The sequence below is a fragment of the Mastigoproctus giganteus genome, chromosome 14, assembly GCF_048544385.1.
Source record: "Mastigoproctus giganteus isolate SK-2022 chromosome 14, ASM4854438v1, whole genome shotgun sequence".
In the NCBI taxonomy this organism is placed as follows: domain Eukaryota; kingdom Metazoa; phylum Arthropoda; class Arachnida; order Uropygi; family Thelyphonidae; genus Mastigoproctus; species Mastigoproctus giganteus.
Window position 1 is genome coordinate 60553662 of NC_143588.1, and position 27347 is coordinate 60581008.

The window sequence follows — 27347 nt, forward strand, 5'->3', positions numbered from 1 at the left end:
AGTAGTTGCCATATCAGTACATTGTGATCACTGCCATCTAGCAGTTCCTTTATCTGCAAATTCTAAATGCGTGAATAATCACTGCTGATAAACAGATTAAGAATAATACTACCTCTAGTTGCACCTCGACAATGTTGCTGTAGAAAACAGTCATCCAATAAATCCGCAAAAGTCTTGCTAGTGTGCAAGTAACAAACCCACAAGTTCCAGTCAAATCCCCAGAAGCTTACATCTGGTGAGTATGGGCTTGGCACACCCAGGGTCCTGATTTGGCTGGTGCAACATAAGCCTCAGGCTTCCTTGCACCATATGGCCAATAATAACAATAATATCTGGAAAGTTAAAATCCTCCATTATAAGACATTCTGATTTACTGGCCCACTATATTTCTCTACACAACTGCTCATTATACTCATCTGATTCATTAGGCCTATAACACACATCTACTCTTAATTTTTCCTTTCCCAGTGCTTATGTCACACCAAACAGACTCAACACTGCATTGTCCACCAACATCAATTGGATGCACTTCCTTAGATTTTATGTGTTTCTTAACTAACAGCATAACCCCCTCCTCCCTTCCTGTCATGTCTATCCTTTCTGTGCACATTATACTCCCCAAATTCCAATTCTGCACTGCTTATATCTGTGTGATATCCCAACAATACCTGCCTTTGATGTCTTTACTACTAGACTACTAGCATTAACTATACTACTAGCATTAGTGTATATGCAAGTATACATGCACCTGTTTCTACTCTTTGTTACCCTAACACAGCCCATGTATTTATTTGTTCCACTATGACTCCCAGTAGTCCTGAAAATCTTCATTGCCTTGCTTTCCATACTGCTGCTCATTCCAATAGAAGCAGTGCAAAAAACACTTTTGCCTCTGCTTATGGCCACCACTAACCTTTTAGTCTGTGTACCCCCCGCCCAAGCTAGCAGTTTTTCGACCACCTATACACTGCCTCAACAGCATCAGCAAATATTCTTGCACCCTCTTTGTATTCAACTGTATCCTATCCCTGAAGAAGCAGCCTCTTCTGTCAACAAGCACGGACCAGGCTGAAAAAAATTCTACCCCTTGAGACGTACAATCTCTCCAGGGCTGAATTGATCGACAAGGCTCTCATCATAAACTCCCTCCTATCGTGTCCGGGCAGAATTACAAACACTTTCACATTCAACTCTAACCCACGACTTTTTTTCAACATTGACCTGTACTTGTTGAGTAAATCTGCAGATCTCTTAATCTTAATATCATTGGTTCCAATGTGTACAAAGAATATCACCTTTTGTGCCATTAAAAGATGATATTTGCTCTACAACGTCATCACATTTTGACCCTGGCAGACATACCCTGGTCCTGTTCCATCTATCCTTCTTGCATAGTATATTCCCTGTCTCCCTGACAATAAAGTCATCAACAATAACTAGTTCATTTGGGACCAGTGCATTCTGCTTTGAAAATTGCCTCTGTGTTGCCTGATGCATAGGAGTCAGCTCTGCCATTGAGCTGGGCAGCTGAGAGCTTGATGGGCCCCTCATATTAATTTCTTCGAGGGCATTTACCCTACACCTCAAGCTCTCATAGATGCCCATCAGAATCCTGAGCTGGTGCCTAACTTCTTGACACTCTAGGCATCCAACACACACAAAGATATCCTCCTTGGCTAGACCACTTCCCGTTTCAGAAAGTTCAGCAAACATTTCACACTTCACATATTTTTTGAGACTGTGACGTGTTGGAGAATTGCTCCCTTCGTTTCCCCTGCTCTTCTTAGCATATGTATATGTGAAGAATTCCTTATCCACCCTCTTTGCTCTGTTTGCTAGCGATTTCTCATTACCTGCCTTTGCCTGTCGAACCTTTTCTGTGGCTCTATTACAGATCATCTTGTAGCTGTTATAAGCTTCAGTACTTTTTATTGCTCTGTAACTTTTCCATGCCACCTTTTTCTGCTCAAGTAATGTGGTAACTTCACTATTCATCCAACTTGGAACCCTCCTCGTGGAGTATTTTTTTGATCGTAAATACGCATTCAAGGCATCTGTGATTAATGTTTTAAAAGCATATCGCAGTTCAATTGTATTCATTCTCTGTGCAATATCTACCCAATTAATAGAGGCCATGTAGCACCTTAAGGAATAGTAATTTCCTTTTCTGAAATTATAACCCATTCCTTTGTCTTTTACTACTGCTACCTCTCTCTCTTCATCATCCACCAAAGAACTCTGTGATCACTTCCTGCTACTGGTTCCTCTACTGTCAGACCTGTTGTCTTCTGATTCCTGGGTGATGAAGAAGTCTAGGATATTATTTTCTCTAGTACTTTCCTTGACATGTTAATACAAATAACAGTCGTCTAGTTGATTTAAAAATTGTTCCCCATGTCAAGTTTCCTTCCCATTTACTCCAATCAATTAAAGGCAAATTTAAATCACGTATAATAAGACACTGACGCTTACTTGCCCATTCCATTTGCACGTAGAGGCTTTCGTCATAATCTTCACAATTACCTGGTCTGTAGATTACTCATATTCGCATTATGCCTTTGTTTCCAACTATCTCACACCATACAGATTTTATACTAGCAAGTGAAATGTCTAAATCTAGGAAAGTTATCGTCGCACTCAGGCTGCTTCTGATAAGAAGCATAACCCCACCACCCCTTCTATCTACCCTATCCTTCCTAAATACATTATAAAAGCTGTACTAAAACTCATCATCCCCTATTTCTGGGTGGCACCACGTTTCCATAAGCCCCATTATGTCCGCGTTACTTGTTTTAACCAGCAGTTCGAATTCACTCATTTTATTGACGACACTTCTAACATTACATGAAGAAAAAGGGCATTAAGCACCCCAATGTTACTTCCACTGTGAGGCCAGTACCCCATGGATCTAAACTACGGTACCACCTCTGCCAGTTGTTATTAGCATTAGTAGAGGCATACAATGCAAGAAAGCAAGCTTATGCAGCATCAGCCAAAAAAAAAAAAAAAACACTCCCATTTCACTCCTCAGTACGTTCGAAATACCTGTCAAGCTGAGCCTTAAATTTATGTTAGCTATCAACTTCCACAACAAGGGATGGAAGTCTGTTCCACCAACCAACTACCCGCTGGCTAAAGGCAAATTTCTGCATATCTATCCTAAATTCAGATTGAGGAAAGATTGTCTTTCCTCAATCTGAATTTATGCCCTCTCAGGTGATTATTCTGAGCAAGAGGGGGAATCCCATCGGCACTGGGCATGCTCAAACCATTTAAGGCTTTATACACCTCTATCAGATCACCTCGCCGGTGCATAGTCACCAGACACTGTAATTTGCAAAACTTAAGCCTTTCTTCATAACAGCAACCCTTTGTTCCATTCACTGATCTTGTTGCCCTTCTCGTTCCAGCAGCTCTACATCCTTCTTGAAATGAGGCCTCCAGGCCTGTATACAGTACTCAAGGTGTGGCCTAACCATTGCCTTATACAAGGGAATAATCACCTCCTTATCCCTGCTAGAAAAATTCCTGTATATCATTGACAAGACACCATGAGCTACTCTTGCAGCCTGTCTCCACTGCTCAGAGAACTTCATATCTGCCTGCACAATAACCCCCAGATCCTTTTCATTCTTTACCACTGTCAGTGTAGTATGGGCCCAGCTTGAGACCTTGGCAAACCATGCACTCCAAATCCTCCAGGACTGGGCAAAAACACACTGCTTGACCATATCACCATCAAAAACAAACTCTCTGCTTCTTAAAGGAACTCTCTGTATTACAAGACCACCACAGATTAAAATTAGAAACAAGACCATAAAGTTGTCAGAGCAACTGAAATATCTTGGCATAGTACTGGACAGAAAACTCTCCTTCCAAGCTCATCTCAAATACATCAGAACCAAAGTGAGAAACTATACTGCCATGGTTGCTAAGATATCCCGTCGGGACTGGGGTCTCAGCAAGCGAACCCTCTCATTGTATTACAAGGCTATCTTCATCCCTGTGATTACGTATGCAGCCGGAATTTGGTTTGGCAAGGCTACGACTGCAGTAAACAGACGAATCCTGGATTCCACTCAACGCACGGTCCTGCTCTCCATCTCTCGTGCCTGCTGCACTGTAAGTACTCACGCCCTCCAGGTCCTGGTGGGGGCCCTCCCCCTCGACCTGGAGGTGGTGAGAAATGGAATGTTGTATCATCTTTCTAAGGGCGTGTCTCAGACCTGCTTGGGATTCGAGCTGAATCTTACCAACAACCAATAATTTGAGAAGAGGAGACTTAAAGCACACATGAAGCGGGTGTGGCAGGACCGCTGGACAAATTCAACCAAGGGGGAAATCACCAGGAGATTCATCCCAAATGTTAGCAGAATCTATCCAAAATCCCCATTATGGTTTTCTCCAGGCCTGTATGCCACGTATTTGCTTACTGGCCATGGTTCAATAAAGGCAAAACTAACAACCTTTGGCCTAGAAGAGGACCCAACATGCACCTGTGGAGGAATTGAGGACTGGGATCACCTCATGTATGAGTGCCCCCTCTACGATGACCTCCGCTGCCAGCTTATCACAAAGCTGACTTATATACCAAAAGGCAAAGAAAACCACTTACTGGATACTAAGGAAGAGTATCAAGCTTTCACCAACTACGCACAGCAGCTTTTCTTGAGGAGAAGACAACTAATTGCAGCAACATGATAACCCTCTACTAAATGAACTCAGGAACCCTGATGGTACTGGAACAAGGCAGCTAAACTTGACCAGCATTACCATCATTGGTGTGAACTACCATACATTCTCCAAAATGTCACCCACCAAAGATAACTACCTTTGAATAGAGACAACCCACAAATTAAGACAATCTAAGAAAGACAAAAGGTTCTTATACTTCTGGACTTGTCTCTCACGGATGTGACCAATAAGACAATCTCCTAGATAAAGACTGACAACGCCACCGGAGTGCCATTAGATGTCAACTGCTTTTCTTGGCCAACTAGCATTCCGAACCAGGTACCCTAACTTGGTTCACTTTAATACCCCCTCCCCCGGTAGGGAGAGGGAGGGGACGGGTTTCTGTCTCCTCCCCCTCCTGGCTACCCCCTTTTTTCTCCTGGTGGGGCCTGTCCCCCCAGAAAGGTCAGTGGGGACAGGCTCCTGGTGGGGCCTGTCCCCACTGACCTTTCTGGGGTTGCCTTCCCTATCATCCCCATATTCCTATCTGTCCCCCCCTTCCTCAGTCTTCACCCCTACTCTAACTAAATATGTATTTTTTTTCTTATTTTTTTAATTTTATTTATTTATTTTTTATTTTTTTTATTTTATTTTATTTTATTTATTTATTTTTTATTATTTTTTATTTTATTTTATTTTATTTATTATTTTTTATTTTATTTATTTTATTATTTTTTATTTTTATTTTATTTTATTTTATTTTATTTTTTATTTTTTTAATTTTTTTATTTTTATTTTATTTTATTTTATTTTATTTTTTATTTTTTTAATTTTTTTATTTTTATTTTTATTTATTTATTTTTATTTTTATTTATTTTTTTTTTTTAGGCCCTTGCCACTGAAATCTTAGGAAATTAGGTGGCAGTGCCTGCCAGAGTAATTACTTCTAATGCGATCCTTCTATGCCTGACCTGCCTCCTCGGGGTTAAGTGTGGGCAACAGGGGGTCCCACTAGGGGCCCAACGGTTAAAAGGTCAATGGAACAACACAACATGACACTACACAACATAAACATGCACCTTACACTTTTTAAAATCTCTGGCCTTCACAGTGTTCTGTGGTTTACAAACAGAGTACACAACACGGAGATGGGGGAAACCCCTTGGGCCGTTAGACAATGAACACTTTACACTTTGTCAGTGTAGTACCACAGAGTTGATACATTGCTCTGGGGTTGCTGTTTCCCATATGTAGTACTTTTGTCAATGTTAAACTTCATTTGCCACCTCTCAGCCCATCTGCTCAACCTTTCCAGATCCTGTTGCAGCAGCATAGCGTCAGTAGTGCCCTTAACAACCCTGCCAACCTTTGTATCGCCTGCAAACTTGGACATTAAGCTTGATATACCATCATCAATATCATTTATAAATACAGAAAACAATGGACCCAACACTGAACCCTGAGGGACTCCACTAATATCATTTGTCTACGATGAGCAGTGTCCATTAATTACCACTCTCTGTCTTCTCCCACTCAACCACCCCTTTATCCATAGCAGCAATTTGCCTCCAATGCCACACTGCTCCAATTTGTGCAGCAGTCTTCCATGTGCAACAGTACCAAAAGCCTTTCTAAGATCCAAATATATAATATCATAGTTATTCCCTGCATCCAGTTCTTTTGTGACTGCATCATAGTATCCAATCAAATTGGTCAGGCAAGGCTTTCCCTTAACAAAACCATGCTGTGTCCGAGATATAACTGAAGTCTTGTCTAGATGATCCTGCAGTGATTCTTTAACCACGGCTTCCATTAATTTTCCTGGAACAGAAGTTAATTTTTTTTTGGTAGTTTTTGGCGCATCAGCTTCTGTGGCCATAACGCACCTCCCAAGGTTTTTGCAGTACTTTGATCCAAGCCCGAGGCGGGATTCGAACCTGCGACCTTTGAGTTGCCAGGTAGGCACTTTACCCACCCGGCTAGCCCAGTCGGCAAACAACAGAAGTTAAACTCACAGGTCTATAATTACTTGTGTCAGCCTTTGATCCTCCTTTGTGAACTGGGGTCACATTTGCACATCTCCAGTCCATGGGTACCTCCCCTGAGTCCAAGGAAGCTGTCATAATTATGGCTAAGGGTTTGCTTACTTACTTTGCTGCCTCCTTTAATATAACTCGATAGATCCCATCCACCCGAGGTGCCTTTCTTGTGTTTATCTTCAACAATTTCTCCTCCACTTTACTCTCAGTTATTACAAGATTATCTAGCTTATTGCCCAAGTTGAATACACCTGTGGCACTCCCCTCGCTGTATAACTCCTCATGTGTGAATGTCGATGCAAAATATTCATTTAGTTTGTTAGCTACCTGAGCAGGATCATCAACAGTTGAACCATCGATATCAAGTGAACCAATCTGATTCATCCCCTTCCTTCTAGAGTTTACATAAGTAAAGAACTCTTTGCTGTTTTTCTTTGCATCCTTTACCAAAGATTTCTCGTAATCTGCCTTCGCCTGCCTAACCTCCTTTGTAACTTGGTTACAGATCAGCTTATATATCTATCATAGGCTTCCATGTCACCCATTAATTTATATGTATCCCATGCATTTTTCTTCTTTGCCATAAGTCTCATTAGTTCATCTGACATCCTTTAGGTCTAAACCTTGAACAATATTTCTTAGTTGGTATGTAAAGCCTAGTAGCTTCTAAGATAAGTTCTTTGAATGCTTCCCATTTTGAATTTGCTGTTGGTTCATCAGTTGGTCCCACTGTATAGAATTTAAATACTGTCTCAGACCATCGTAGTCACCCTTATGAAAGCAATAATCCTTCCCTTTACCCCTGATGGTAGTTACTTCTTTGAGTAAATCCCACTTCAGCACACTGTGATCACTGCCACCTAGTGGTTCCTTTATCTGCAGATTCTTAATGCATGAAGAATCACTACTGATAATCTGATCAAGAGTATTACTCCCTATAGTTGCCTCCCGAACATGCTGATGTAGAAAACAATCATCCAATAAATCCACAAAAGCCATGCTAGTGTGTGAGTGACCAACCCACAAATTCCAGTCAATATCTGGAAAATTAAAATCCCCCATTACAAGACTCTGATTTACTGGCCCACTCTATTTCCCTGTACAGTTTCTTATTATATTCGTCAGAGTCATTAGGCCTATAGCACATTCCTACTCTCAATTTTGATCTCCCAATGCTTATGTCACACCAAACTGACCCGACACTGCACTGTCAAGTGATGTCGACTGGCTTCACTTCCTTGGATTTTATGTGTTTCTTAACTAATAGCATAACCCCTTCTCCCTTCCTATCCTGTCTATCCTTTCTGTATACATTGTACTCCCCAAATTCCAGTTCTGCATTCCTTATATCTGTATGACACCACATCTCTGATATCCCAACAATATCTGCCTTTGATGTATTGAGCAATACCTCAAATTCATCAAATTTATTTACCAAACTCCTAGCATTGGTGTACACGCAAGTATACATGCATCTGTTCCTATTCTTAGCTACCCTAACACAACCCATGTGTCTACTTGTACAGCAATGACTCCCAGCAGTCTCTGAAATATCCTGCATTCTGTTTTCCAGGCTGCTGCTCATTCCAATAGAAGCAGTGCAAGAATCACTTTCACCTCTGCCGGTGGCTACTGTTAATCTTTTAGTTCTTGTATCCCCCCAAGCTAGCAGTTTTCCGATCCATCTAACACTGCCTCGATAGCATCAATAAATATTCTTGCACCTTTTCTATTTAAGTGTATCGCATCCCTGTAGAAGCAGTCTCTCCTGTTAACAAGTACAGACCAGGCTGAAAAAAATTCTATCCCTTGAGCCTTGCACAATCTTTCCAGGGCCAAATTGTATATTCTTGTATATTTAACAACCCTAACACAACCCTTGAAGTTTTTTAGGCTCTCTTCCCTGGCATTAGCTACCCGCTCACTTGGAACATTTCTGCCCCTAGAACATCTGAATAATATGTCCAGTTGGGGTAACAGATAAGAACTCTTGAGGTATGTGCAAGAGTTACTTTGACCAATATTATCAGATAAACATGTGTCAGTATTACCCACATCCCCCCTAACTTGCAGTTTCCCTGAACCTTTAAGGTATCCTCAATAATACTGGCCAAAACTTTTGCACCACCTTGCATCCCGCCTCTACAAAACAAATTCCTTCTGCCTACAAGTGCAGGCCAAGCTAATAGGCCTGACGTAGTCCGGTGGTCAGGAGCGAGAGTGCATAGCACGCGTTCTTTGAGTGGACCGGGGTTCAAGCCTGTAGCTACTAAATACGATAAATATTTATATTGACGATTTATTGTAAACTCTACTGACTTGGTTGTCGTGCCGGAGTATAAACAGAAAGAAAAAAAAAAAATTCAACCCAAAAGCTTTGCAGAGTCCTTCAAGTCTTGAATTAATCCACAAGGCTTTTAACATATAATCCCTCCTATCGTGTCTGGGCAGAATTGCAAATATATAGACATTGTGGCCCAGCTCGTGACATTTCCTCAGCATGGTCCTGTATTTTTCCAACAAATCGTCAGATCGTGTATGTTTAATGTCATTAGTCGCCACATGAATAATAATATTCTCTTTACCCCCCTTAAAATCTGACAATCTGTTGGTGACATCATTAATAGTTGCTCCCAGCAGACACACCCTGGTTCTACTCCACCTGTCCTTATTACAAAAAATATTCTCTGTTTCCCTGACAATAGTCTCTTAATAAAACAAAGTCCTTTTGAACCAGAGTAGTTTGCACTTGGTTTTTCTGTTTTAAGGCCCGAATTGGGAGTGGTAGATCACTTGGTAGATTGCTGGAGTCTTCAGTCCCTGACGAGCTCCCAGATGCATTATTCTCGAGGGGAAGCACCTGTTTTTTCAGTGACTCAAATTGTTCCATCAGTGCACCAAATTGTAATTTAAGATCGGTGCACTCCTTACATCGATCACAAAGAAAACAATCCCCAGGTGAGCTATGATAAGTCACCAGGTCGACCTTGGAAAATATTCCACAGGTCCTACAACAGATTATATCATGACTTGCCTGTAAATCGCCATCAGCTATTTCTGTGTGAGTCACGATACCCTGTGACATGTTTAAAGCAGATCTTGTAATTACCATTATAAAATTAACTAAATATCAATGAAAATTAACTTTAAAAATGATATATATAATATTTTATCAATAATATTATAAAAATTAAACTGTTACAGGAAAACCTATAACAAAATAATCCAACAATATACTAAATAAATCAAATATTTAAAAGCAATAATCAACAGTAATCCAATCCACTTAACCGAGGAGCCCTGACCAAGCATGTTTGCTCACCTCGAATGCCAACGAGTTACGAGGGTCAAGACTGAAATCCAAGAATCTGCTGGCTCCAGGAACAGTCTTTTTGTTGTATAACCACAGTGAAAAATTTTGTTGGAAATTTTGTTGTCTAGGAATATAGTAAATAAATTTGATGCGCTGGTCAAACATCAAAGGTTTGTTGTTTGTTTGTTATTTGGTTTTTATGAGCATTAGCAACTAAGGTCATATTGCTCCGTGAATTGACCTTTCCACATCCTCCGTATTTGGTGGTGACGGGCTCGAACCCCGGTCTAATCAAGAAGTGTGTGCTACGCACTGCTGCTCCTTCCCACCTGGCTACAGAGGTGCCCACACACATCAAAGGTGGATACTGTTGGGATATCAGAAATGTGGTGTCATGCATATATAAGAAATGCAGAATTGGAATCTGGGGAGTACAATGTGTACAGAAAGGATAGGAAGGGAGAAGGGGCTATGCTGTTAGTTAAGAAACACAAAATCAAAGGCAGTGCATCCAACACTCACTGCCCATGGGAGGACTGTAGACTATAAATCAAATTATAAATTTAGGGAATAAATTTAGAATGGACTGTAAAGTTTTCTTTCAGATAGTGAGTTGTTAATTACTGGAATGACTTACTTCCATGCCTGACAACGTGGGTAAATTCAAACGTCAGTTAGATATTTACCTAAATGGATGGGGGATCAGTCTACTCCTAAGATCAGCTAACTACAGATCCAGAAGCAGCAGCAGCAGCATTTAAGAATTCTCCCAGTCTGGATTGAAACTCTGATATTTCTCTCTCTCCTCTCTAAATGTGTAAAAAGTGGTAAAACAATTATGCTATTATGGGATCTTAATAACCACTGGATGCTTTCAGGGTGCAAGAATATTTGCTGATGCCATTGAGGCAGTCTTAGATGGGTTGGAAAACTTATTTTGCCTCTGCCTGTGGCAGAGGCAAAAGTGATTCTTGCACTGCTTCTATTAGAATGAGCAGCAGACTGGAAAGCAAGGTAATGCAGATTTCCAGGACTGCCGGGAGTCATAGTGGAATATGTAAATACATGGGCTGCATTAGAGTGGCTAGGAGCAGGAACAGGTGCATGTATACTTGCATTTACACCACTGTTAGGAGTATAGTTAATAAATTTGATGGGCTTGAAGTGCTAGTCAAGACATCAAATGCAGATATTCTTGGGATATCAGAGACGTGGTGTCACACAGATATAGGCAGTGTAGAGTTGGAATTTGGGGAGTATAATGTGTATAGGAAGGATAGACAGGACAGAAAGGGAGGAGGAGTTGTGCTGTTTGTAAAGAAACACAAAATCTAAGGATGTGCATCCAATTGATGCTGGTGGACAATGCAGTGTTGAGTCTGTTTGGTGTGAAATAAGCACTGGGAAAGGAAAAATGAGAGTAGGTGTGTGTTATAGGCCTAATGACTCTGATGAGTATAATGAGCAATTGTGCAGAGAAATAGTAGGCCAGTAAATCAGAATGTCATATAATGGGAGATTTTAACTTTCCAGATATTGACTGGAACTTGTGGGTTGGTCACTGGCACACTAGCAAGGCTTTTGTGGATTTATTGGATGACTTTTCTATGGCAACATGTTCGAAAGGCAACCAGAGGGAGTAATACTCTTGATGTGATTATCAGTAGTGATTCTTCATGCATTAAGAATCTGCAGATAAAGGAATCACTGGGCAACAGTGATCACAATGTATTGATGTGGGAATTATTTAAAGATGTAACTACCATCAATGCTAAAGCGAGGGGCCTTTGCTTTCGTAAAGGTGACTACAGAGGTCTCAGACAGTTTTTAAATTCTGTATATTCTGTACAGTGGGATCAACTGATGATGTTATCAACAGTGAATTCTAAATGGGAAGCCTTTCGGGACTTAATTTTGGAGACTACTAAGAATTTCATTCCAACTATGAAATACTGTTCAAGGTTTAGGCCTAAATGGATGTCAGATGAATTAATGAGGCTTGTGGCAAAGAAGAAGAATGTATGGGATGCATATAAAGTATCAGGCGACACAGAAGCCTATGACAGGTATAAACCAGTCTGTATTTTTTAGGAGCATTAGCAACTAAGGCCATTTTGCTCCGGGATATGCGGTGGTCATTCCCTGACCTTTTCGCATCCTCCGTATTTGGTGGTGACGGGCTCGAACCCCGGTCTAATCAAGAAGTCTGTGCTAAGCACTGCTACTCCTTCCCACCTGGCTACAGAGGCGCCAACTAATTAGTCTTTAATCACGTCACAAAGAAGGTTAGGCAGGCAAAGGCAGACTACGAGAAATCTTAGGCAAAGGATGCAAAGAAAAACAGCAAAGAGTTCTTTACTTATGTAAATTCTAGAAGGAAAGGTATGAATCAGATTGGACCACTTAACATAGATGGATTAACTATTGATGATCATGCTCAGGTAGCTGATAAACTGAATGAGTATTTTGCATCTACATTCACACATCAGGAGTTATTCAATGAGGACAGTGCCAGAAGTTTATCAAACGCTAACAGGGAGCTAAGTGATTTTGTAATAACTGAGAGCAAAGTGGAGGAAAAATTGTTGAAATTAAACATAAGGAAGGCACCTGGGGTGGATGGGATCTATCCAGTTATATTAAAGGAGGCAGAAAAGGAAATAAGCAAACCCTTAGCCATAATTATGAGAGCTTCCTTGGACTCAGGGGAGGTCACCATTGACTGGAGATGTGCAAATGTATCACCAATTCACAAAGGCGGTTCAAAAGGTGACACAAGTAACTATAAACCTGTTAGTTTAACTTGTGTTCCAGGGAAAATAATGGAATCACTGGTTAAAGAAGCACTGCAAGATCATCTAGACAAGACTGCAGTAATAGTTAAGACACAGCATGGGTTTGTCAAAGGGAGGTCTTGTCTGACCAGTTTTATTGGTTACTATGATGTTGTCACAAAGGAACTGAATGCCAAAAATAATTTTGATGTCATATACCTGGATTTCAGGAAAGCTTTTGATACTGTTGCACTTGGAAGACTTCTGTACAAATTGGAGAGGTATGGCATCAATGGTAAGATGCTACAATGGATAAAGGGATGGTTGAGTGGGAGACAACAGAGAGTTGTAATCAATGGACACTGCTCTTCGTGGACAAATGTTATTGGTGGAGTTCCCCAGGGTTTGGTGTTGGGCCCATTGTTGTTTTGCATATTTATCAATGATATTGATGAAGGTATATCACGTTTAATGTTCAAGTCTGCAGATGACAGTATGCTACTCCAACTGGTTCTAGATAAATTGGGAAAATGGGCTGAGAAGTGGCAACTGGAGTTTAATATTGACAAATGCAAAGTACTGCATATGGGTAGCAATAACCGAAAAGAAACATACCAACTGGGTGGTACTACACTCAGGGAAGTGGAAAGTGAAAAAGACCTGGGTGTAATTGTGCAGCTAAATATGAAGTTCGCTGAGTAGTGCAGACGGGCTTCCAGGGCAGGACATGGAGTCTTGTCAATGATATATAGGAATTTTGCTAGCAGGGACAGGGAGGTGATAATCCCGTTATACAAGGCAATGGTCAGGCCACACCTAGAGTACTGTGTACAGGTCTGGAGGCCTCATTTTAGGAAGGATGTAGAATTGCTAGAACGAGTACAAAGAAGATCAACAAGATTGTTGAGGGGAACAAAGGGGTGCTCTTACCAAGAAAGGCTTAAGTTCTGCAAATTGCAGCACCTGGAGAGTAGGCACCTGCAAGGTGATCTGATTGAGGTGTATAAGGCCTTGAATGGATTGAGTAAGCTGAATGCTGATGGGATTCTTCGTCTTGCTCAGACTAAGAACCTGAGTGGGCACAGTTTCAAACTGAGGAAAGATAGTTGTAGAATAGATGGCAGAAATTTGCCTTTAGCCAGTGGGTAGTTGATTGGTGGAACAGGCTTACATCTTTTGTTGTGGAAGCTAATAGCCTAAATAAATTTAAGGCTGAGCTGGACAGGCATTTGGAACAAATGGAAGGGGTTTTTTTGGCTGATGCTGTATAAGCTTGCTTTTTTGCATCGTATGCCTCTACTAATGCTAATAAAAAGAGTGCAACTAAGTTCAGTGACAAATCATTAAGTTTAATCCATGAATTGAAAGTTTTAAAAGTGCTTTACAATTTTCTCCAATCATTAACAGAATTAACTGCCCAATATACCACAGCATAAGTTGAAATTGATGAATTTCAATCATTAAGCAATTTTGCTTTATTATTCCTAAAAAGTCCTAATAACAAAGCACTAAAGCTGATTCTTGTGAAATGTCTCTACCAGTAAGAGAGTCAGAGATTTTGGTCTAATTACAATAACCATGGTATTGGTTAGCAGACTGTTTTGGTACTCCATGCAGATCCAGAAGTTTCATTACTTGTCATTCATTTGGAATGGTCTTAGTTTGAACCCCATTGGAAATGTGAGGAATTCTTAAAAATTAGTTCAATTAGAGCTGTAGTTAGCAAATCTCAGGCAGAGGAAATAAAGTTCCTCCTTTAAGTAATTCAAGGTTTTTTAGGCCTGGCCTTGCACACATATATAATACAATGGTGCAATATGAGTTAAGATACTGATGCGCTATGAAAACAACTTCAGAATAAACAAATTCCTTTCCATTCTTTGAATTATCACTTTCTTTAAATATTAAAAGAAGTAATGCAGTTTATTCATATCTATAATAAAAATGTAATTAAAAATCATTCAAATTTATAATTTGAAATTCACCTGTATTTTGGAATACACTGCTTTGAACATTACAGGAATAACATATTTGCTCTCCACTTCCTAAACAGAAAAAAATATGTTTTAATTACTGAAATTAAGAGAACCTAAAATAATTTGCAGAACTAAATATATTAAATAAAATCCTGATGCACTACTGTAATGAATTAGAAAATCATAAAAAGAGTTAACAAAAGCTTATAATGCTGAATTTCGTGAAGAACTAGACATCGTAATATGGTGCAGAATATTGATACCTTTCAGATGACAGTATTCTGCACCATGTAATGTACAATGTGCTGAATCAATATCACAATATACATTTTTATCAGATTTGTGTTTTGAATATATAGCAGATGCTGCATTATGATTCTGCATTTGGCACAGAGCTCCTCTTAATTTCAGATCACAGATAACACTCAAATCTCTGAATTATGATTTTTTTTTTTTTATGAAAACCCCAAACATGAAAGGTATCAAAACCTATAGTACTTAGTACAGTGCATGGGTTGAAGGAGAAGTATGGGGGGAGGGGGATGCCAGAAACTTTGCTCTAGAGACTAAACATGGGTTTCACCACTTCACGCCTCCAATAAGCAAAGTGGTGGTATTTCACCAGTTGATGAAAGTCATCTACCACCTTACATTGGTGTGGGTTTAAGTGAAAAGACTATGATGGCCAATTTTTTTTTGGGGTAACTTGCAAATCAAATACTGTGATGTAATGCCGTATTTCTGATACATTCTTTTCTGTATTTTACTCTTATTTTATCAGTCCACTTTATTTTGGTCAAGAGTCACCTGCATATGCTATCATATCTGTTCTCTTGTGGACCAGCAAGTTTATTATGGCTGTACAAAAAAATGCTACATAGGAAGTCTGCTTGCATTCTTCTAATATATGTTTGATTTCCCACGGAGAGAGTTGGATGATTCTGTTGTCAAGAAAGAAATGTGAGAAACTTCAGTAGTTGGCCTGTGATGTCATAGCAATTTTTAATGAGCTTAAGCAATGCTGGGATATTAACATCATTGAATTTAGCTTATGAATCCAGACATCTGATTGGTAGTTTCAAGCAGATTACTAACTGCTGAGCTACTATGCAAAGCATAACGAATTTTCTGGGGCCTGTGGGTGAGGATAAGATTGGTTAGTACTTTCAATATTGTTTTTTCAAGGAGCTTCAATAAATGCAAGGAGTAAGAGATGGGGCTGAAGTGCTTGGCTTCAACTGGCTGGGAAACTTTTGGGAGTGACCTAACAGAATACATATTATAAGCAAAAAGAAAAAAAACTTCTCTTTCAATTTAACTAGGCAGGGGTTATCAGATATGAGCGCAAGCATTTAATGATAAACTGCAGGATTCTGCCATTCCTGAAGTACTAGTTGCAGGCAGTTGATTAATAGCAGTTATATAGTCATGTCTTGATATTTGGATTAAGTGCATTTTAGGGCACATCAATGCCTATATCTGTAGATGGTGTAGTTTTAATTTGGCAGATTGTGCCAAGAGTAGACCATCTGTCCTTGCTTCAGATAGAGGAGGAGGAGGAGGAGGGGAAAAAAAAAAAAGCAAGAATAATGTTTATTAGTAAGTATAACAGTTAATAGTGAGCAAAAATTTTAATAGTGAATAGTAAAGTGAAAAGTGAAGCAGCAAGAAGGATGAAAGAAAAGATGAAAGATGTGGATGGTGTAGTTTTAATTTGACAGATTGTGCCAAGAGCAGGCTATCTGCCCTTGTTTCAGATAGGGGAGAGAGAAAATAGAAAAAAAAAAAAAAAAGCAGAAACAATATTTATTAGTAAGTATAGCAGCAAATAGTGAGCAAAAATTTTAATAGCGAACAGTAAAGTGAAAAGTGATGCAGCAAGAAAGATAAAAAAAAACAAAAAAAATTAAGCTGAAGAAAATGAGGGAAAAAAAAACAAAAAAAAAACAATATGTAGCCTTCCAGAAGCATAAGTGAATACTATGTGATCTGAACTCAGGAAAACCAGAATTGGGAACTAGAAAAAGACGTATTTAGCCAAAACTGAGAAATGGAAAAACATCTGTTTAGAACTGGAGAAGAAAATATAATAGTCTGTAGGTAGAAAACCAGGTAAAGAAGGAAATTATGGTGAGATCTACAAGGAAATAGATGAAGGAAAGTCAGGGCAAAATAAAAATCTACACCATCTACATTAAACAGGATAATACCAGTGTAGGAACTGATATACATTAGAAGAAGAGACTATTGTAAGTTTAATATTTTTAAAAAAAGTATTTGAGATATTAGGATACATTTTTTAGTTAACATGGCAAACAACATGCTGGTAAAGGTGAAGCTCAGTTAAAAATAAATTATGAAGATAAATTGAAAATAAATGCTATTAAAAACAAATTAAAATATATATTATTAGCCTTTTCCAGTGTATGTACAAAAATGTTCCTCAAGGCTATTTCAAATAATATGTCCACCAAGGTACAAAATTGTTCTGAAATCTTCCAGTACATGCTGTTATCTCTTATTTATAATCCCAACTAACCATAACATTTTAATAGATAGGAGCACAAAAACAGATTTTAAAATTAATCATACCTGTCAGCCATTGTCTTCTGTTTCTAGCTTACAAAAGCTAATGAAATTGAATCAAGTGGTACATAAACAAATGCAGAAGGTAGTATTAACAGCAAAAAAGAAGTAATGATTTTTTTTGAAATTATGATTTTATATTTGAATTAATTCTGTGTTTTTTGACTGTATTAATTTGTTCATATTTTCTTGAATTGGGAATTCAAGAAAATATGAACAAATTAATACAGTCAAATAACTGGTTATAACAAGCATGGACATAACAAGTCACAGTCATAGTGATCAAATGCTATCCTCAAGTTAAGTTTATGAGCATTTACATACAAAAATTTCACATATATAACAAATAATGCTTCACAGATATAGTGAGCAAAACAGTCCACTCGTTTCAAAAGTATAAGCCACTGGGCAACTGTGTTCTCTTTCTGCAGTACATTCTCTCAATTTAGACCAATAAATTTTCATAAACAGGATGTATCCAAGAGTAATTACTATAGATGTTTAGTGTCTCCGATTTCCCTCATTCAGAGATGCAATAAAAGGTACATCAATGAAACATTAAATGCATGTAGGAAACTTGCAAAAGTAAACATTTTTTTTCTGAGAAGGGAGCTATCTACCATGTTTGTCAGCTATAATTCAATTATATATTTTTGTAAACAGCATATTACATCCTTTTCAGTATCGGAAACAATGAAAGCACAGGTCCAATGACAGCGTTTAGCAGAACTTGCCACATGTGTTTAATAGAGTCACATACAGTACCGCATACACGTTTTACCAAAAATTTGTGGTAGAAGTAAATGTATTATATTAGACCACATAATGATATTTAAAGGATAAGGTTTCCACAGTTTCAAATTTTCCTTCAAATTGCACAATGAGTGCATTACATGTGAACATGTCTTAATTCTCGGTACTGTATTTTCCTGATCTTGCATTCTTAAATGCTATAAGTTATAGTGTCAGATTTAATCATCTCTGGGTCCCACAGCACATGTTACTCCACTTCTTAACGTCAAAACTAATTACAAGCCATAAACCCCAGACACTGAAACAATTTTGGCTCTTTGAACAATAGTTAATCATCAGGTGATAATGGATCAGTAATGATGAATTATCACCTGATGATGATATAAACAGATCAGAATACTTCAATTTATGCAACAATTTGAATACTTTCAAATAAACAAACAAACAAAACTAAATTATGTTAATAACAGTATTTCAGTATTGAAAATAAGAAGTTAATTATGGATCAGCCTGTGCAATATTCATTTAAAATGCAAAAACAGCTGGTAACCAGTCATTGATATCAATTATGATTTTGGCATTTCTAATAAAAAAGAAACCTGAAACTTCTTTCCATGGATAGATGTAGAACACAGGTCTCAGACACATGCATACATATTTTGCCAAGACTACATATAATTACATATAACATATGACTACATAAAATAATAAACATAATGAATATGATGTGTCCCAGAGAAGGTATCCATTTTTCTTTATAGAATAAAATAAACATGAAATTTTAGTAAAAATTCTAGTCAGGAAAAGTAGGCTTTAAAATTTTGTTTAATGTTCAACATGCATTTACCTTCTCAGGCAGACAAAGGTAGGTGCATGTTGAACAATATGTGTAATCTCCCCCAATAAGTTATTTTGGGTTTGTCAGCCCACACAATGTGCCATACAAAACTGGCCCAAGAACATGCACCTGTACAGACAAAATACATGACAAAGGAATCACATCTAGTCCCATGAACTGATGTACTACAGGGAAAAGTGGGCTGTACCAAGCAAACCCCCCCTCCTCCTCCCAAAAAAAAAAAAAAAAATAAATAAATAAATAAATAAAATAATAATAATACATAAATAAATAAAATAAAATTACCCTTTTCTCTTTTATTGCACTTCTGGAGGTAATGAATAAGGTTGTCCACAACTATTTTAGAGATAATATGTGATATGCTATGGTTAAGAAATACAGTATACAATCCTACAGACCACACAAGAGCAGGTTAAATTTAAGGTGAAGTACTATTTCTCCATGTTTTTTTAGAATTAAAATCATTGCAACTTAGTCATGAATGTATTCTTGTACTGTGTCTGCAAATTGCTTCTAAAAGTAAGTCAATCTTCTACACAGAGTAAAAATCTAATGACCTTGCTTGAAGTAAAGCTGGTTGGTTGGCTGTTGGGTTTTATTGGCGCATTAGCAACTAAGGCTATAATGCGGCAATGAAGTAAAGCACTGCGGTGGAAGGTAGATGGTGATATATGCTGTATACCATTTGCTTTTCGAGAAAATAGTGTATACCCCCAATTAATTGCTGTTTTTACATCTGTATCACTTTTTTTTTAAAGACTATAACACTGTTTAGCACTAGGTGAAAAGCGATAGTAAAGATCTCGCATTCATCAGGATTTGTCCCATCTCAATTTTGCGATGTCACTGAAAAGTTGTTTCTCCCACCTCTAAAGTGATAAGTTACAATATGATGGGAAGGGGGCATTTCATTTATAGCCCTACTCTGGCCCCAGAGGAGTTCTCTAACTTCACTAACACTACTTTACCACAGCAAACAAACCAGCATGATTAATACTGGACTGTTTTTTTTTTGTTTTTTTTTTTCCAATATATGGCAGCATACAGGCTAGAACTCATGATGTGTGTAACAGTGTATAAGGTCCTGGTTTTATCCCAGGACACAGAGAATAAGTGTAAAAGCAAATTTTTTTTTTTTTTTTTTTTTTTTTCAAGTATCAACAAAATCGGAAATATGAACATTAATTGCAATACATAAATGCTAAACATTCATAGCTACGGCATTTCAAATCACGTGGCTAGCTATACAATACAGTACTACTGTGTGCGTTCAGGCAGACAAGGGCATCTCACTGAATCACATAACATACAATAATAGTTTTGGACAGTAAATGTATGTTGGCTGGTGGCGGCACGTGTTCGGACTGTTTTGAAAGACAGAGAGAGCAGGAATTATAGAAGCCAATTCAGAAGAACAGTGCCCATGGAAGTATCTGTAGAAAAGGCATGCAGCAGAAACAGTACGTCTATGAGGTGAGTGGAAAGACTCTGTTAGAGATGAGTCATTAATTAACCTAACTGTCCTCTTCTGAATGGAATCTAGAAGCCTGAGAAAGGTTTTGGCGGCACCGCCCCAGATGTGGGAACAATATTCCATGGTAGGGCAGATTTGCGATTTGCACAGAGTGAACAGCTGTTTGGAAAAAAAAGTAGTGCCGAGAGCGAAAAAGAAAACCAAGTTTTTTAGATGCAGAGGAAGCAATATTTGTAATGTGCTTGTGCCAAGAGAGATTAGAAATCAGGGTAATCCTTTTTGCAAGATATAAGACAAGACTAAGACTGAGTTTTAGAAGGATTGAAATCAACTAAGTTGTCTTTGCTACACTGGAGAATTAATTACCTGGAGATCGGCATTTAAGGAATTGGTAGCAGATATTCGAGAAGTTGAAGCTGTTTGAGCAGGGCAAGGTTTCTCGAAATGGAAAGAGGAATGCAATGTGGTATCATCAGCAAAACTACGGATAGGATTGCCAGTCAATGGAAGAAGGTGCGAAGTCTGGGTGCGAGCTTAGCCTGTGCAGACATTGCTCCTTAAAGCTCTTCAAACAGAGAAGTTTTTCCTGATTTATTTTCTGCTTTATTAGTTTAAATTGTCATATTAACTTATTTTCTAGAGTAGCTTTATATTCCTAGTTACGATACTTAGTTTAAAGTTTAACTTAGACAGAGATTTCGTATATATTACTTAGTATCGGTAACGGTATCAAATCCACGTGTCACAAATTGAACGAGAGGCCTTTTAACCAAATTTAGTCGATTTATTAACCAATTGTTATATCAAATTATCTTCTATAAGTAGATTATAGACCTAGTCAGGATCCTTAGTTTATTCTAAATTGAGATAGCGAGATTTCGAAGCTAATCAATACTTAAGAGTCCGTAGAAATACCGTTCGTGAATTCCCGCCATTTTTACACGATAGCATACGCTTAGTGTAATATACTGCATAATATAATATTGTCAATTAATCAGTAAATCTATTAATCTTGATAAACTTTATTGTCAATTAAATTGTATTTTTAACTCTATAAATATATATAACGACTTAATCGTAACAAATAATTAATACATAACTATAGTGGTACACGTGATACGGAAGTTGTATAAAGGGAACACTAGATACCGAAAAAAAAAAAAAAAATATATATATATATATAACATAACTGTTTTGGGATATAACTTAAGGATTTAATTTTTGTTTTAAATTTTATTGAATTAAATTGGAATCATGACTCTGACCAGAGCAGCAAAGCAAAAGGCTCAAGCTAATGGGAGTGCTGTGGTTCAGGGGAGAACTGAGGGGGGCAGTTGCCCTCTGAATCACAGTCTATTAAAATGCACTGTTTGCTTGATGTTTGCGGAGCAGTCGGGTACGGGACATGATACTGCCAAGGGGGATGTCTTTGTGTGTGCACGATGTAAGGAGTGCAAGGAAATCAGGCGACAACTCAGCGTTGTTATGGGCCTTTATGAGACCTTGAAGGACAGGGTGGATGCCCTCGAAGGAAATAAATTGAGGGGCCCATCAAGCTCTCAGCTGCCCACATCAACGCCAGAGCTTGCACTTGGTCATCAGGCAACACAGGGGCAGCCCCCTAGGCAGAATGCGCTGGTCCCACGGGAACTAGTAGTTGTTGGTGACTCTATTGTCAGGGAAACGGGGAACATGCTTTGTAAAAAGGATAGGTGGAATAGGACCAGGGTATGTCTGCCAGGGGCAAAGGTTGATGACGTTGTAGAGCGGATATCATCTTTTAAGGGCACAAAAGGTGATATAGTTGTACACGTTGGCACTAATGATATTAAGAGTAGGAGACCGGCGGAATTACTTAGCAAGTACAGGTCACTGTTGAAAAAAAGCCGTGAATTAGGGTTGAACTTGAAAGTGTCTGCAATTCTGCCCAGACACGATAGGAGGGAGTATATGATGAGAGCCTTGTCGATCAATTCGGCCCTGGAGGGATTGTGCAAGGCTCAAGGGGTAGAATTTTTTTCAGCCTGGACTGTACTTGTTAACAGGAGAGATTGCTTCTACAGGGATGGGATACACTTAAATAGAAAGGGTGCAAGAATGTTTGCTGATGCTGTCGAGGCAGTGTTAGGTGGGTCGGAAAACTGCTAGTTGGGGGGGATACAAGGACTAATAGATTAACAGTAACCACTGGCAGAGGTGGAAGTGATTCTTGCACTGCTTCTATTCAAATGAGCAGAAGTCTGAAAAACAAGATGCAGGATATTTCAGAGACTGCTGGTAGTCATTGCTTTACAAGTAAACACATGGGTTGTGTTAGGGTAGCTAAGAATAGAAACAGGTGCATGTATACCTGCGTGTACACCAATGCTAGGAGTTTGGTAAATAAATTTGATGAATTTGAGGTATTGCTCAAAACATCAAAGGCAGATATTGTTGGGATATCAGAGACGTGGTGTCACACAGATATAAGTAATGCGGAACTGGAATTTGGGGAATACAATGTATATAGAAAGGATAGACAGGACAGGAGGGGAGGAGGGGTTATGCTATTAATTAAGAAACACATAAAGTCAAAGGAAGTGAAGCCAGTTGACATCGATGGACAGGGCAGTGTCGAGTCAGTTTGGTGTGACATAAGCATAGGGAAATCAAAATTGAGAGTAGGAGTGTGCTATAGGCCTAATGACTCTGATGAGTATAATAATATATTGTACAGGGAAATAGAGTGGGCCAGTAAATCAGAGAGTCTTATAATGGGGGATTTTAATTTCCCAGATATTGACTGGAATTTCTGGGTTGGTCACTCGCACACTAGCAAGGCTTTTGTGGATTTATTGGATGATTGTTTTCTACATCAGCATGTTCGTGAGGCAACAAGAGGGAGCAATACTCTTGATCTGATTATCAGTAGTGATTCTTCATGCATTAAGAACCTGCAGATAAATGAACCACTAGGTGGCAGTGATCACAGTGTGTTGAAGTGGGATTTACTCAAGGAGGTAACTACCATCAGAGGTAAAGGGAAGGGTTTTTGTTTTCGTAAAGGTGACTATGATGGTCTGAGACAGTATTTAAATTCTATACAGTGGGACCAACTGATGATGTTACCAACAGCAAACTCAAAATGGGAAGCATTCAAGGAACTAATCTTGGTGGCTACCAGGCTTTACATACCAACTAAGAAATATTGTTCAAGGTTTAGGCCTAAATGGTTGTCAGATGGACTAATGAGACATGTGGCAGAGAAGAAAAATGCATGGGATACATACAAATTAATGGGTGACATGGAAGCCTATGATAGATATAAGTTGGTCTGTAACCAAGTCACAAAGGAGATTAGGCAGGCAAAGGCAGACTACGAAAAATCCTTGGCAAAGGATGCAAAGAAAAACAGAAAGGAGTTCTTTACATACTTGAACTCGAGAAGGAAAGGGATGAATCAGATTGGTCCACTGGATATTGATGGTTCAACAGTTGAGGATCCTGCTCAGGTGGCTAACAATCTAAACGAGTATTTTGCATTTACATTCACGCATGAGGAGTTATTCAGGAAGGAGAATGATGAAGGTAAAGTAAACATTGGCAGTGAGCTGGATGATTTTGTAATAACTGAGAGGAACGTGGAGGAGAGATTGTTGAGGATAAACATAAAAAAGGCACCTGGGGTGGATGGGATCTATCCAGTTATATTAAAGGAGGCAGCAAAGGAAGTATGCAAACCCCTAGCCATAATTATGAGAGCTTCTTTGGACTCAGGGGAGGTACCCATAGACTGGAGATGTGCAAATGTAACCCCAATTCACAAAGGAGGATCAAAGGCTGACACAAGTAATTATAGACCTGTTAGTTTAACTTCTGTTCCAGGTAAATTAATGGAGGCACTGGTTAAAGAAGCACTACAGGATCATCTAGACAAGAATTCAGTTATAGCTCAGATGCAGCATGGTTTTGTTAAGGGCAGGTCTTGCCTGACCAATTTGATTGGATACTATGATGTAGTCACAAAAGAACTGGATGCAGGGAATAACTTTGATATTATATATTTGGATCTTAGAAAGGCTTTTGATACTGTTGCACATGGAAGACTGCTGCACAAATTGGAGCAGTGTGGCATTGGAGGCAAATTGCTGCTATGGATAAGGGGATGGTTGAGTGGCAGAAGACAGAGAGTGGTAATCAATGGACACTGCTCAACGTGGACTAATGTTATTAGTGGAGTTCCTCAAGGTTCAGTGTTGGGTCCATTGTTGTTTTCGGTGTTTATGAATGATATTGATGATGGGATATCAAGTTTAATGTCTAAGTTTGCAGATGATACAAAGGTTGGCAGGGTCGTTAAGGACACTACTGACGCTATGCTGCTGCAACAGGATCTGGAAAGGTTGAACAGATGGGCTGAGAGGTGGCAAATGAAGTTTAACATTGACAAATGTAAAGTACTACATATGGGTAACAGTAACCCCAGAGCAATGTATCAACTCTGCGGTACTACACTGACAGTGGTGGAGAATGAAAAGGACCTGGGGGTAATTGTGCAGGCAGATATGAAGTTCTCTGAGCAGTGCAGACGAGCTGCAAGAGTAGCTCATGGTGTCTTGTCAATGATATACAGGAATTTTTCTAGCAGGGATAAGGAGGTGATTATTCCCTTGTATAAGGCAATGGTTAGGCCACATCTGGAGTACTGTATACAGGTCTGGAGGCCTCATTTCAAGAAGGATGTAGAGCTGCTGGAACGGGTACAGAGAAGGGCAACAAGATTAGTAAATGGAACAAAGGGTTGCTCTTACGAAGAAAGGCTTAAGTTTTGCAAATTACAGAGTCTGGAGACTAGGCACCGGCGAGGTGATCTGATAGAGGTGTATAAGGCTTTGAATGGTTTGAGCATGCCCAATGCCAATGGGATTCTTCATCTTTCTCAGAATAATCACCTCAGAGGGCATAAATTCAAATTGAGGAAGGACGGGTGTCGGATAGATGTGCGGAAATTTGCCTTTGGCCAGCGGGTGGTTGGTTGGTGGAACCGACTTCCATCACTTGTTGTTGAAGTTGATAGCCTAAACAAATTTAAAGCTCAACTGGACAGGTATTTCGAACGAACGGAGGGGTGAAATGGGAGAGGGTTTTTTTTTTTTTTTTGGCTGATGCTGAATAAGCTTGCTTTCTTGCATCATATGCCTCTACTAATGCTAATGCTAATGTGGTATCATCAGCAAAACTACGTATAGGATTGCCAGTCAATGGAAGAAGGTCATTAACATACAAGAGGAAAATAGTGGGGGGAAAGAACTGAACCTTGGGGGACACCAGCATTAGTGGAGAAGTTAGAAGTTACCACGCTGACATTATAAAGATTGGTTGTGTCACTCTTCATTTTCACTGTGTTGTCTTATTTCAAATTTATCCCCCTTATTAATACTACACAGTATGCCAAACTGAAGTAATATTACAGAGTGATGTTAATAAAAATAAACAAAGAGGAATAACATTGAAAACAAAACATGACATCATAAGCAACACATGGCTGGAATGACTGTTAAAGAACCAACAATGAGTGTGCATTTAGTAGATGATGATGAAGAATAAATATTCTTTAACATTTGTATGACATAAATAATTTCTTTATTATTATAATTTGCTTGATTTTAAAGGTTATGTTTTCATTTCTTTGGATAAATAAATCATTGTTTAAGCATAAACTATTGTTTTTTGACCTTTATTTAACTTTACTATGGTCAAATGTTATTGTTGAGAACATAACCCTTGTTTTTAACATTACATCTATGGGAAATACATTCCCGCTTTACAAGCACGTGTGTGCTAGGAACAAATTGTCGGGAACTACCTGTATCTGTGTGTATATATATATATATATATATATATATATATATATATATATATATATATATACAGACATACAGACATACCTCGGTTAACATTACCTCTGATAACGAAGCTTCATATAACGAAGTCTTAAATTGGAAAATATTCCAATTTAAGGCCAATGCCCGACAATCATCCAAATGGTGACTGACGGCAACTTGTTACATACTCCCTAGTTGTGGGTGTGTCTGTTATAACAGTTTTGTGCATCATTCACCTAATTTAGTCGTTGTTTACACTTCATAGGGTGTGTTTCAGTGTGGTGCATTGCAATACATGATTGACATTGTTTCAGTGTCGTGCATTGCAATAATTGACGTAGGTTCTTTGATAGCATTACATAATGTAGATTTTGTAAATTTTAATAGAAATATTTTTTTTTAGTTAAAATGTCAGAATCAAAGAAAAGAAAAGCAATTTCTTTGGAAACTAAACTAAATATCGTACGACGTGTTGAAAGCAGCGAAAGAAAATCCGATGTGGCACATTCTTTAGGATTAGCGCAATCAACTTTAACAACCATACTAAGTCAATCAGAAAAAATAAAACAGTCTGCTCAAAATTGTACAGATGTTACAGCGGCAAAATTAACCCGCTTAAGGAGTCGAATTTTAGAAAAAAATGGAGAAAATGTTAAGTTTGTGTATAGTTGATATGTCAGAACGTCATATGCCTTTAAGTCAAATGGTGATTCAAGAAAAAGCATTATTTTTGTTTAATCACCTGAAATCTAAACAAACTGAAGAAATTACGGAAACTTTTGGGGCTTCTCGTGGTTGGTTCGAGAAATTTAAAAAAACGGGCCAGGATTCATAGTGTAAAATTAACAGAAGCTGCAAGTGCAGATGTTGAAACTGCAAATAAGTTTCCAGAAAAACTAAAGGAAATAATTGAACGTGAAAATTTTCCACCAAATTTGGTGTTCAATGTTGACGAAAGCGGTTTGTTCTGGAAATGGCTAACATCAAAAAGCTTCATTTCTATTGAAGAAAAGTCAGCTGCTGGGTTCAAAGCAG

At 38.5% G+C, this 27347-nt stretch overlaps 1 protein-coding gene across 2 annotated transcripts in view; it reads right to left on the reverse strand.

Annotated features, from left to right (window-relative positions):
• LOC150075159 (cytoplasmic aconitate hydratase-like) overlaps positions 1-27347 on the reverse strand; it is a 289211-nt gene that overhangs the window by 52086 nt on the left and 209778 nt on the right. For both annotated transcript variants that reach the window (XM_090388696.1, XM_090388697.1), the window contains one exon: positions 14786-14845. In XM_090388696.1, the coding sequence (XP_090244822.1) occupies positions 14786-14845 (60 nt within the window). The remainder of the gene's footprint in view (positions 1-14785; positions 14846-27347) is intronic.